General features: G+C 53.2%; 1 protein-coding gene across 6 annotated transcripts in view; it reads right to left on the bottom strand.

Moving 5' to 3' along the window:
- Positions 1–12,190, bottom strand: part of GRIN2A (glutamate ionotropic receptor NMDA type subunit 2A) — a 456,692-nt gene extending 444,502 nt beyond the window's left edge. For all 6 annotated transcript variants that reach the window (XR_009183080.1, XR_009183081.1, XR_011647224.1 and 3 more), the window contains exons 1-3: positions 11,204–12,190; positions 10,441–10,631; positions 8,627–9,058 (exon numbers count right to left, since the gene is read on the bottom strand). Coding sequence is in view for 2 of the 6 variants with exons in the window: in XM_012526023.4 (XP_012381477.1) it covers positions 8,627–9,040 (414 nt within the window). In the remaining 4 variants the exon portion in view is untranslated. The remainder of the gene's footprint in view (positions 1–8,626; positions 9,059–10,440; positions 10,632–11,203) is intronic.
- Between the last annotated feature and the right edge of the window lie 384 nt (positions 12,191–12,574).

The raw sequence follows: 12,574 nt of genomic DNA, 5'->3' as shown, positions 1-12,574 counted from the left end.
ATTCATAGGTAGAAAGTCGACTGGAAGATACCAGGGGACGAAAAGTTGAGGGAAAAGGGACTTACTGATTAAAACGTAGAGTTTCTATGTAGGGACCTGAAAAAGTCTTGGCAGTGGAATGTGGTAATGGTACCACAACACTGTGAATGGAATTAATACTGCTGATGTGTACACTTAAATATGGTTAAAATGGAAAATTACATATAAAACGACAATTTTTTAAAAAGACTAAATCTTCTACCCTGTAATAGCTCATGAGGCATTTGAACACATCTCTCATATCCCTTCTGAGATTTCTCTTCTCCAGGCTGGACTTCCTTCATATTTCTTCTGGAATTCTTATCATATTTCATTTAGATCCTACACAATCCTGGAGGCCCGTCCCCTGGACACACCCTAGTCTGTCAACACTCATCTCTAACTATTGCTCCAGAACCAAACGCAATCCTACAGAGGAAGTAAGTGTTGCTGGAGACATCTTCAGTTGTACCACTTAGCCACTGTTAGCAATTCTCAGGGAAGAATCTTGACTGGAAATATCTACCAGTAATTAGTCTAAGGCTGGGCATGTGACCCAGTTCTGGCCGATGAGATGTATGGGGAAGTCTACTAGTGGCTAGAGGATTCTAGGAAATATTTTTTACTGTAATGAAAGGACAAAGACCCTTGAAGAAAGCCTCTTTTATCTCCCTTTTCTTCCTACTTTGAATGATGACATGTGAGTGTGTGATGGCTGGAACAGAAGCAGCCATCTTTTGAACAAGATGAGCCAGCTGCTGAGGACAGTGAAGTAGAACAATGGAAAGCACCTGGGTTCTTGATGGGTTATTGAGTCACTGCAGGAAAACTGGGACTCCTTGTAAAATACAATCTAGATGTCTTAGAAAGTGTATTAGAGGTGGGGTGGATTGAGATGGGGGAAGAGGGAGCTACTGCTTAATTGGTACGACTTTTGTTTGGTGTGATGAAAAAGGTTTGGTAATGGATGTTGGTGACGGTAGCACTGCATTGTGAATGTAATTAATGCCACTGAATAGTACACATAAAAATGGTCAAAATGGAAAACTGTCCTCTGCCAGACAATTAAAGGAAAAGTGAGGCTTACAGGGCTGACAGAAGGATGCTCCTTCAATGGCAGCAGCCCTGAAAGCACCCTGAAGCAAGATGAGTGGGAGACCAGCCTAATAAACACATTCTAGATTAAAACACGTAGACAAGTACGTGCACATTGGAGAAAAAGAAAAACTACAAAATGGAGGCACCATGCCTATAATAAGCACTTATGAGCCCAGCCCTGTGCTGGGTATTTCATATCCATTACCTCATTTAAATCTCATAATGCTATGAAGTCGGTACTCGTTACACCGATTTTACAGATGAAGACACCGAGGCTCAGAGATGTTGAGGAACTTCCCCACGATCACTTAGCTGCTAAGCGAATTTAAACGCACGCAATCCTACGCAAGAGGCGACATGTTCACCACAGGTGGTATCGCACGTTGGGGTAGGGGAACACTCCTAGCACAGCCTTCCCCTTGCCCTGGGACCCACAGGTACATCCTGTGCTCAGGACCAGGTGTGTCAGCCTGGAGAGACAAAGCACAATCCCTAATAGATCAAGAGACTCGGGAACATTCCTTCCCCTACAGTCCTGAGCAGGCGGAAATACTCATGGGAGACAGTCTGATTAAAACGGGCTTGTCTCTGGACGTCCAGCTCTCACCTTGATGGGGTATCTGCCCCCGGTGGAGTGGGAGGGGGCCCCTCTCCACAGCGCACACCCGCAAGAGCGGTGCTGTGCGGGCCGCATGCCCCTGCACCCGCCGCCAATGGAGGCCCGCCGGCTCTGGGGGGACCCACGCCCGCTGGTGAGGCTGACCCTCTGCTGTCTCTTCTCTACGTGAGTGAAATGCTGTGCCATCCAGGGCCGTGTGAGTCAGGCTTCTGTTGTCAACCGCAACACGTGCGAACCGTAGCAGGTTCCCGGTAGCCGGCATTGTTCAACTCTTGCCACCCTACAACGAGGAGAAACTCCACCCCACCAGTGTCTCTTTCTGACATTCTCAAAAAGACTAAAATAGCCATGAGTCGGCCACCTGGAGATAACCACTCTGCACACTGCTCGTGCCTCCTGACAGTCTTTTCTCCAAGAAGCATAAAATTTTCAGACCTGGACGAGGTCTTAGAGATCATCTAGTCCCAAGCCTTCATTTTGCAAGAGAAACTGAGGTTCAGAAAGGTGAAGGGCATTCCCAAGGTCATGCGGGTATCTGGAGATGGAATTCACGTCCTCAAACCCTTCGCCCAAGTTTCCGAGTCCACTGGTAGGGGCTGACTGAGTGCAGCTTAGAGGAGGATTTAAGAGCTACAGCAGAGCACAGTGGGCTGGTGTCCTGCACCCCGGGGAGAAGAAGCGGCCCCTGGAACAGAAGGAGCATGCCGGAGAGAGGCTCTGACCAAAGCGCAAAGACCAGGGCTTCTGCTTCATTTACTTCAGGGCTCGCTACCTCCAACGCCCTCAGGGTCAACACCTAACACACCTGTGGGAAGCGGGCAAGCTGGTGACTGAAGGAAGGAAGAGCTCGTGCCCCGTCTAAAGAGGGGCAGCCATTCAACTCCAGCCAACACCTGCCATGGGGAAAAGTGGGCCCAGAGTTGCCAGGCCTTGTGATTTTTTCCCCAAAGAAATAAAAAATTAGGATTTTTCAAAATGTGGTATCTCGCAACCTTAAAATGGTGGCAACTAATTCCAATGCAAAGGAAAAGGAGGGGGCGTGCATGGTGAACAGAACACAGCCCTTTACAACCTCATAACCTCTTGTTTACGCCATGAGCTTATCAGAAGCCACTAGCTCCCCATTACAAATCCAGAGTTAAGTCCTACTTCCTCTCTCTCTCTGTCTCTGTCTTCCTTTCTCTCTCACACACATCTCCCTGTCATGCTACCTAAAGTAGAATCTTCCATCTGAGGCTGCCAAGAGAAGATGAGCAACCCCAAACCCTGCAGACCCCAGCTGTCGCAGCAGGGATGCAGGCAATTACCCGTGAGCCCCGAGAGCTGGCCGGGAGTCACTCGCCCCACTGCGGTGATGCCTGTTGCTCTCCAATGACTTCAGTGAGGAGGAGTCAGTGACTGCATCTGACATGCCTTACCCCAGAGGCTAAAGATAGACCCCTCCAGGCTCTCAGGAACAGCCTGATGCCCCTGCAGCAGCTGCTGAGCCGGCCCCGCCACAGCACGTCTGCCCTCTCCGTGAGGTTTCGGCCTTTAACAGGAAGGCCCCGCCACTCACATTCAAATTCCAAAACTGCCCCGTCACAAGCACGCAACCTTCCACCTCCTGCTGATGAGGCGTTCCTCAGCAGCACGACACGAGTCTTTTATGTAATCCCCCAGTCAATGTTAATCCCTGGGCTAGGGGGTAATTATCTGCCCCCTCGAAGGAGCAGGGGGAGGAGAGACCCAGCACACACCCGGGAGCTCAGCTGGCACGGAGGGAACCAACACCACGCGTAGAACTCAGAACCACAGTGCGACGTGTTCGTTCAGAAGCTGCAGCAAGCTGGCATCAGAACCAGTGGCTTTGTTTGGTCAACACATCTCTACCAGGTAATGATTGTGAAGGGCAGGGCCAGGGCAAAGTACTAAGAAGGGCACACCCACGGGCAAGAAAGGATGCCACTTAATGGTAGAAAAATAGAGGAGTGTTAAAACAATTATGGTAAGAGCAGAACACTCTGTAGCCACTAAAAATCATGTTTGAGAAGTCTATTGAATGATAAAAGTCCAAAAACACATCCTCAAGTTAAAGATAATAAAAGCAGTTTGTGAAACATAACTGGGTCAAACTCAGAGTGAACATATTCAGTGACTTCCCTCTTTGGCTCCTAAGACCTGGAACGCCTAGAGAAATCTTCAGTTCTTTTTACATTTACGTAGTTCTGCTTTGAAATAAGAAAAGGAAACCACTGATCAAAAACAGAGAGGTCTCCCTAAAAATAAATGAATAAAAAGATGAGACTCAACAATTTCAAGTAGGAATCAAAGCCACACGATCCATGAGGGGACAGGTCTAAAATGAGCCATAGAAACAGAGCTATCACTATTCACTGGGGGGGCAGGGGGCGAAAGCGGACCCAGAGCCATGCTGCTAGCTGTGAATCTGCGCCATTCTTTAAGTCACAGACAAAAAGGAGGCCACTGTTTGCGTCAAGGAGCCAACATAAAGTTAGCAGCCTGACCCTGGAACCCAAGCCTGTGCCTAGAGGAGTGTGGAACAAGGAGAGAGCTCCGAAGTGAGCTGTGCACATAAGCTCCGGTTTGAATGCACACCCCCTCACAGATCTAGGGCAGATGAACACAGGAAGGTGTCTTGAAAATAAGTTTACAAACAAAAATTAGAAAACGTATGGTGGCATCCAATTAAGAGACTACAAATGGAAGAATTCATACCTGAAGAAACAAAGATGCTAGAGCAATCAGAGAAGGACTTTATAAGAAGTATTTTTAAAATTCTTAAAGGACCAAGGGAACGGATCCCCAAAGTGAGGAGAGTTGTTTAAAAAGCAAACCAGCAGTTGTGAAAAGGGACCAATTAGGCATTTGGAAATAGAGGGTGTCATTGTCAAAGTTAAAAATGCAACAGATAGTCAAAATAATAGGCTAGACACAAAAGAGCTAGTTAAGAAGAGTACAGACTTAAGGAAACCTTTCCAAACACAGCACAAAGAGATAGAAAATTGAAAAAAAAAAAAAACTTAATTTAAGATACATGGAGAATAGTATATATTTATATCTATAAACCATATACAATAGTTCTGGAAGAAGAGACTAGAGATAATGGTAGAGAGGAAATATTAAATAGATAAAGGCTGAGATTTTTCCAGAATTAAAGAAAAGCCTGTGTCTTCTCATTTAGAAAGTCCACAAATTGCAAAGCACAATAAAGCCATATACACAATTAATCATTTATAACTAAATGAAGAGAGCTTAGAAGGAAATACAACAAAATGTCAAGACTAGTTACTCCCAGATGATGAGAGTGATTTTTATTTTCTTCTTTAAACTTTAATGTACTTTCCAAGTGTGCTACAATGAAAAAAGATTACTTTTATAAACTGTGGAAGAAGAACATCTGTTATTTCAAATATATACTTTTTAAAAATTTGCCCTCAAGGGACTTACACTCTAGTGAAGGAAATGAGGTCTGGATAGAAAAAACACATAAAGCAAATCCCACACAGTTTACTACCATGGATAGATGTAGGTACTAAACCTTGCCTTTCCCCATGGAGCAGTCAGGAATTAGAAGGGAAAGGAGGGGAGGGGAGGACACTGAGCAGAAACAGAGAGAACTAGTCCATCCACTGCATTTACTAGGGGCTGGTACCTCAACCAGGGTGGAATTTCGTTTGAAGGGGGTCAAAATAGCCAAACCAAGACAAAATTAGAACGTTACATCAAACACTGCTTTCACTTCTAATTTAATTACTTGCAAAAGCACCCACTGATAGAAGCAAAAATCAACATCTCTGTTGTAAATTAGATGAATAAATAAAAATCTGCCACTTAACACCATTTCAATTAGTATTGGGCTTTGTCCTTTACTTCAAGGATCAAGGAGACTAAGGGAAAAGTAAAAATTTGCATGCGAGTTCTAATTGGTAATCAAGTTAACAGCCTTTCTTACATGAGGTGCCACCACTTTGCCAATTTAGAAGCACACACAGCAGACCTGTGTTCTGAGCTTTGCCAGCTCAACATCATCTCCTGGGGAAGGAGAGAGGCCTAGCCAGTTTGAGGAGATTCGGACGTTGTGACCCAAACACCTCTGGCAGGCCCAAGAAATGGGGAGTTTTAGGCTATCTCCCATGCCTGTTTCTCCAGAGCCTAGAGAACTTTACTCATTTCTGAACTCAAAAAGAAATGGGTGGCAAAGGCAGAAGCCAACGAGATGTGTAACCAATGGAGGGAAGGCATGTTCACTTCTTGGACCCCATTTTTCCTTTTTAAACACATCCAGGTCTCTGCAAACACCATCCTCTAACCCAGCTCCTCTCATCACCTGTGCATTCCACACATAGAAACTAACATTCTCAGGCGACTTCTTTGATTCCCTGCCATCTTGTCTTATCTCCCTACAGTTCCACCAGGATCATGGGGGTGAGGGCAAGCTCTTCAATACAACTCTGAAATCCCCAACAAAAATGGGAGGTATCCAATTCCTGTTCCCATTTTTGAGCCAATGGACACTTCCAGTCCTCTCTTTTCCATCTCCTCTTAAATCTCTCTCATGTTGACTTCTCTGAAGCTGTCCTTTCTCATCTTTCTTTGACCATTTCCTGATTTCCATTTGGTTCCTTACTTTTTAAGTGGGGAGGCACTTTTGTCCACCTCCCATATGGCAGCTTCCTCCCATGGAAGCTCACATGCACTCCCTGGCCTTCTCAAACCCGCTTTCTGAACCCTGCTTCAAGGAAGGAGCAACTGCTAGTTGAATTGGTTCAAGACTGACTAGTGGCCAGGCTCCTGCATTTCAAGGGGCTGCTCATCTACCAGCCCCTTCTCTGCTCCTGCTTGTCTCTCTACAATCGACTGGGTAAGTCAGGTGAGAACCTAAACCACAGACCTGACAGCTCAGACTTAGAGGAGAAAGAGCTGGAAGTCTGCTCTGACCTCCCAGGGTAAGCCTTAACTCACCTTCTCCAATCCAGCTTTGACCAGATTTACCAATGAGTTGTGCTGGGCCACTGCCTAACCAGAGACTTCACTAACAATATGGCTACTCTTTTATGCATGTTGCGCCTTCAGTGAAAAATTCGAAAGGGAGGAGAGACGAGTGGTAGCATTTAGACGTCCAAACTGTACTATACTCGAGTCCCTGCTGGAAACCTTTTCCCACTTCATTGCTACACAGCAGGCTGGCCCCTCCTCACACACAGGTCCTCTGCGCCTGCACTTGCTGCAGGGTGTCCTGCAACTATGCACCTCTCCAGGGCTCAGGAGTGCCTATAAAAGCAGATTAACTCCTTGGCCTTCCTGAAAATAGGATTCCAAAGTTAAAAAAAAAAAAAAAAAGAGCTTAATGTGGTAAAATATCAGATCACAGCTTGGGACCAGAAAAGCTGAGCTCTCGTTCCATCAGCCACTGTGTAGTCTTGACCAAGTCTCTTACCTGCCCTGTGCCCCAGTCTCCTCATCTGAAAGGTCCAGGATGGTCTAGTAGATAGAAAGGGAGGTCCCTTCCAACTCTGAAATGACGTGTAGGTTGGTGGCAAGGCATGGCTCTTCCCTACTTTCTCTACCTCAGAAAGTAGCCCCCACCCACAGCTGAGAGGTGACTGGTAAAAATGCTCCACCACACACAGGAATTCTGCTAGGCTGCAAACCCTTTAAAATGAATGTTTAATAAGTGACTGCATCCGTTGTGTACTTCGGCTGAGTGTGCTGCAGCCCTGGAGACCTGCAAGAACTAATACAGTTCCCAAAGGAACTGGTGAGAACTGCTGAGGCAGAGGCAGAATCTGATTTGACGAATATAAAAGTGCTTTGAGAGCGTCAGGTGCAAAGTGCCATGACCAACGTCTGTTGGCGCCATTCAGATGTCTCTTGCTATCTAAGGAACACTCTCCAAGAAGGGCTGGGGGCCGCGACACCCAGCACAATGGTGCTCCCCTCCCCCAGCCCGTCGGACTCCTGATCCTTCTCCGAGGCTTATAGACAGGACCAGCACACCCGTGCCTCCCTCCTTTTTTCCTCATTCTCCACTCTGCTTCTCCCTTCCAAGCTTCTCCACTCCCTGCACTTCAGCCCAGTTCCCACACCAGGACTGCTAATGTGTCGCTCAAGTCTTCAAGTCTCTCCCATTTTCTCCAAACCAGTGCTCCCAGCGGGTCCACCAAAGACCTTCCCTCTCATTTTAAGACAAGAGATTTGGACGCCCATCTATTTGAAGGCTGTGGAGGCCCTGCTGGGAATTTTCAGCCCTACACAAGGAGCATGGAAGGGAAAGCACCAGGTCCCCACATTCTGTACCTGGAACCCCATTCTCCTTTCCCCTCACAGCCTCTTGCTTGGAGGAGGGGGGCCTCCCTTGTGTCCCTCTGACTCAGGGTTTCTCAAACTTTCCATCCTTGTGTCTCCTAACTGCAGAGTCTGGGAAAGCAGAGGCATGGCATTCCCCTACCTTCTTGTGCCTTACCTAAAAACCCTGCATTATCCTGTAACATACCCCCACGTGCAATATTTTTAAATACTTTTCTTCACTTACCACAAGGGAGTGAGGGATGGATATGTTTCCCCAAACCAAGTAAAATTGACTTTATAGGAATATGAGCCATACGGTTTCATGGGTACCCAGGCCTGCTTCTGTGTAGTACCTGGAAATCTCCAAGCACTCCTGCTCCAGCATATTCCAAAGCACGCTGGGATTCCTCTGAGAACCCCAGTTTCATAACCTAGGCAAAAGGTGTTTCCATTCATTTCCTGCCTGGGGAGGTGGGACCTGAGCCAGGGACCACGCCCCCCCCTTCAAATCAAGACAGATGCCAAAGTCTCCAGAGGACCTGGGGGGCCACCATCTGATTATGGCCCCAGGGCTGGCAGCTCATCCCCTCCCGCCCTTACCTTATCAGCCATGATCATGGACGCGCCCCCGTGGATGCCCAGGATGGGGATGAAAGTCTGGGAGGAGATAAAATCCAGCATCTGGGCCACGGCCTCCTGGTCGGTGTCGTCCCCGAACACGAGGCCGTGGATGCGCGCCCCGGACATGAGGTCGCACACGTGCGTGATGAGGCTCTTGGGGTCCGTGCGGTTCATCAGCAGCGCTACCACGTTCACGTCCAGGGGCAGCCCAGCCGCTTGTTCCGGGCCCCACAGGTTCCGCAATTCGCGTTCCGTCACGTCGTGGCTGTGACCCAGCAAGACCGCGATGTTCAGCGCCGGGGGTCCCTTCTCCGCCGCCGCGCCCTGCGCTGGGCCGCACCAGACCAGAAGGGCCGGCAGCACCAGGAGGGTCCAATAGCCCAGTCTGCCCATAATCGCCACTTACGGTCCCTGCGGGGAGACAGCGCAGCGGTGAGCCAGGGTCCCCGACGAGAGATGAAGGAGGCTACGGACCCCGCCGCCTGCTCGAGGAGCCAGGTGTGGAGCCCACCCCCAGCGCGGGCTGCCGGAGTCCCCGACTCCATTCCCCACTACGACGCCATCCACGTCCCTAGACCCAGCTCCGACTCGAGCCACAACTCCCGTCGGAGCGAAGTCTCCATCCCTGTCCCCAAACCCATCCTCGCAGCCAGCCGCCTTCTCACCTCCCGTCTCCAGCCTCTTCCCCACCCCCAACTCAGCCTGTATCTCGCCACGTCCCCCAAGTTCGCTGCTGACCACAGCCCCTGAGCTCCGGGACCCTGAGTTGCGCGCCGAGCAAACTTTCCCCCCACCTTTCTATCACCTAGTCTAGTACGCGCCGACCCCGACCCCTGCTCTAGCCGAGACCTGGAGGGCGGCAGCGGCGCGCCAACTCCCCTTAGCCGCTTTGACGCTAGACTAGTTAACTGACCGCGCCTCCTGAGAACCCTCGGGGGGCACCAGAGACCTGGTTGCACCCGCGGCACCTGCTGCAGGTCCAGCTCCTCGCCTCTAGGCTACACCCTGAGCGCTTGGGAGTGAAGATTCTCGCTGGTGGCACCTGGAGGAACTTAGGGCCTGCCCACCCCGCGCGGAGGGGCTGTGGAGCGGCTTCCGCTCAACCGCAAGCGGCCCCAGGACCTACCCCCTACACGCGCGCGTGCACACACACGCGCAGCGCACACACACCCTCTCTCACGCGCGCCGTGTGCAATGCAGAATTGCGGAGAGGAGGCGCTCCCTCCCCCCCGCGGGCCGGCGCGTGTGAGCTGGCAAAGAATGTGCGTGGGGGGAAGGTAGGCGCCCCAGAAGCGCTCAGACCGACGTGGACTGAATAACCCCTCCCCAGCCTTTCCACTGCGGGTCCTGCTGCCGAGTCGTGGATGCACGTGGGCAGTGGGCTGCACACGCTCACAGGCACGCGCGCATTTCTGCGCACCGCCGCAGGCCGCCGTCGCGGTGCCGTCCGCCATCCGGAGTCCGCACACGTTCTCAAGCGTTGCACACATAGGTACCGTGCCAGGGCACAGCCGCGCAGTCGTGTACGCGTGCACAGGCGCGCGCCCCACTAGCCCGGCGCTGCCGGAGCTGGGGGAAGTTGGGGCGAACTCGCACCGGCCTTGGCGCTCTTCGCCTGAGCACCGCCGACCACGGAGCCGCAGCGCCCCCTGGTGTTCCTCCCGCGCCTCGCTACCGATGCTCCCTCTCCCGCTTTCTCTCTCCCTCTCTCCCCTGATCCCTCTCCCGCTCTCCTTTGGCCGAGTCTCCTTCCTCCCCGGCCCTCCGAGCCTAGGGCTCCCGCCCGGACGTACCTGTAGCCGGAGAAGGTCGAGGATGCGGTGGGGCGCGCTGCGCGCACGAGCATCTCTGCCGCCTCAGCAGCCACCGGGTTTAGAGGGTTCCCGCATGCTGCGGCCCCCGCGCGCTCCCCTGGCTGTCCCGCGCTGTCCGCATCGCCCCCACGGGGGGCGGCTATCCCAGCCGGAGGCTCTGCAGCAGGGCTCTACCGGGGCGGAGAAGAAACGGAGAGGCAGGGTCAGCCCACGAGCGGGGGCCAAGGGGCTGGGGTGTAGGCTGCGGTCTGTAACGCTCACAGCCCCCACTGTGTGCCCAGGGGGTCTCAGGCGGAGAGGGAGAGATGAAGCTCCCTGCCAAAGACGCCCCCAGTGCGGATCCTCAAATCCTGTGGTTGATATGGAGAGCTCCGCTCCGAGGCTCATGAGAGCACGGGAGCCCCAGGTCGGCCACCCACGGGAAGCTAACCCAGCACCTCCGTCCTCGCCCCCAACCACCTCCCGGTCGCCGGCTGCTGGAGTTGTGCGGCCAGGAGCCGCTGAGCGCGGGGGTAGGGAAAGAAAGAAGGGGGGGGGGGCGCTGGCTGAGTTTGCGATGAGCCGGCAGGAGGCGAGGGGGAGGGAAGGACGCGGACTCCCACGGTCCCGGATCCCCGAGGGAGGTGCGATCATTCCCACGCAGCGACCCTCTCGTGGTCCTGCCGCCCCCTCCTGTTCAGGCCTCCCGCAGCCCCCTTCCCAAGGAAGCAGCCCAGGCCGTGCGTCGGGCGCCAATACTCACCGCAGCCTCCCTCCACATAGTTCTCAGCAGTGGCCGCTCCTGGTCATCTCCAGGGCTGATGGCAGCGACCGCCTCTCTCAGCGCTCGCCGGGCCCCATGCTCCGGCTAAGCCCCCGGCGCCTCCCTCCAAGAGCCCGAGCTCGGCTTCCTACCCCACTCCGGACAGCAGCTGCCCGGTCCTCTGAGCGCGCCCAAGCGCCCTCTCCGCAGCCCAGGCTCCCGGCTGGTGTGTGTGAGAGCGAGTGTGTGTGTGTGAGCGAGTGTGGGAGCGCGCGCGCGCGTGTGACCGGGGATCCCCGCCGTCCCCGGCCGACAGCGGCGCGGGCGGGGAAAGGCAGCTCCCTCCGGGCCCGTCGCTGCGGGGCCAGCTCGGCGCCGGGCGTCCAGCTGCCTACTTCCAGGCGGGAGATCGGAGAGCGCCTGGCCACCCCGGTTCACAACCCGGGCAAATCCGGGCTCATCGGGGCGTGCTCCCGCTGCGGTCGCCTCCTAAGAAGAGGGGGAGAAAGACTGGGGCGCCCCCACGCCAACTTAGGCACTTGTTCTCAGCCGGGGAGACCGTGCAGCCTCCGCACGAGCCAGAGATGCGTTGGAGCTCCGGCGGTCGCAAACGCCTCCCGCCCGCAGTCGCCCTCCCCGGAGGCGGGCGGTGGCAGACCCCGCAGTCCCTCGGCGGCGGCGCGGAGCGCGGTCACCCGCTCCCGGGGCGCACGGAGGACACCAGGCCAGAATAGGTGGCTGGCGGGCGGCGGGGGCGCCTGCGGCGGCGCGCGGCGCTGTCCGTGGTGCTGGAACTACGCTCTCCACCCGCTCTCGGGCGTCTGGTGCGGCTGGAGAATCAATTATTCAGGTCTCCGCTCCCGCTTGCTTCCTCCTCCCCCAGTGCTTTGAGCAGAGTACAGCAATCCCCCTCCACTCACAGGCGCGCCGACACACACACACACACACGAGTCTGCTCCAATGTCTCTCCCTGTGCCTTGCCACCCTCGTACAGGAACCCACTCTCTGATCTCAGGAAGCCTAACGCAAGGACATCTACAGCACCACTTGCTTCCTTCTTGTTTTCTAAGACACATCAGACAAGATTTGCCTCTTCTGGTCTACCAGCAGGGAGAGCAAGAGAGCACGGGGTTACTGAGAGGGAAGGGGGCTGCCTGGCTTGATTTCTGGCAACTGGACTCGAAACACTTGTCAAGTGAGACCTCTGCTCTCTTATGTCGCCCTCACCTGTATCTTTCTTTCCAACGGCCAGTCTCTGTCTTTCTCCCCCCAGACCTCTCTGAAAGAAAGGAACCTTCAATATTAAGAGGCTTTGCAATCACCCTTGTAACCCTGCCTCCTCCACTGATCAACCTAGTTAAACCTTTGCCT

This window comes from Dasypus novemcinctus, chromosome 23, assembly GCF_030445035.2.
Source record: "Dasypus novemcinctus isolate mDasNov1 chromosome 23, mDasNov1.1.hap2, whole genome shotgun sequence".
In the NCBI taxonomy this organism is placed as follows: domain Eukaryota; kingdom Metazoa; phylum Chordata; class Mammalia; order Cingulata; family Dasypodidae; genus Dasypus; species Dasypus novemcinctus.
The sequence above is the reverse complement of the archived record's forward strand: the minus strand, read 5'-3'. Positions and strand labels throughout refer to the sequence as shown.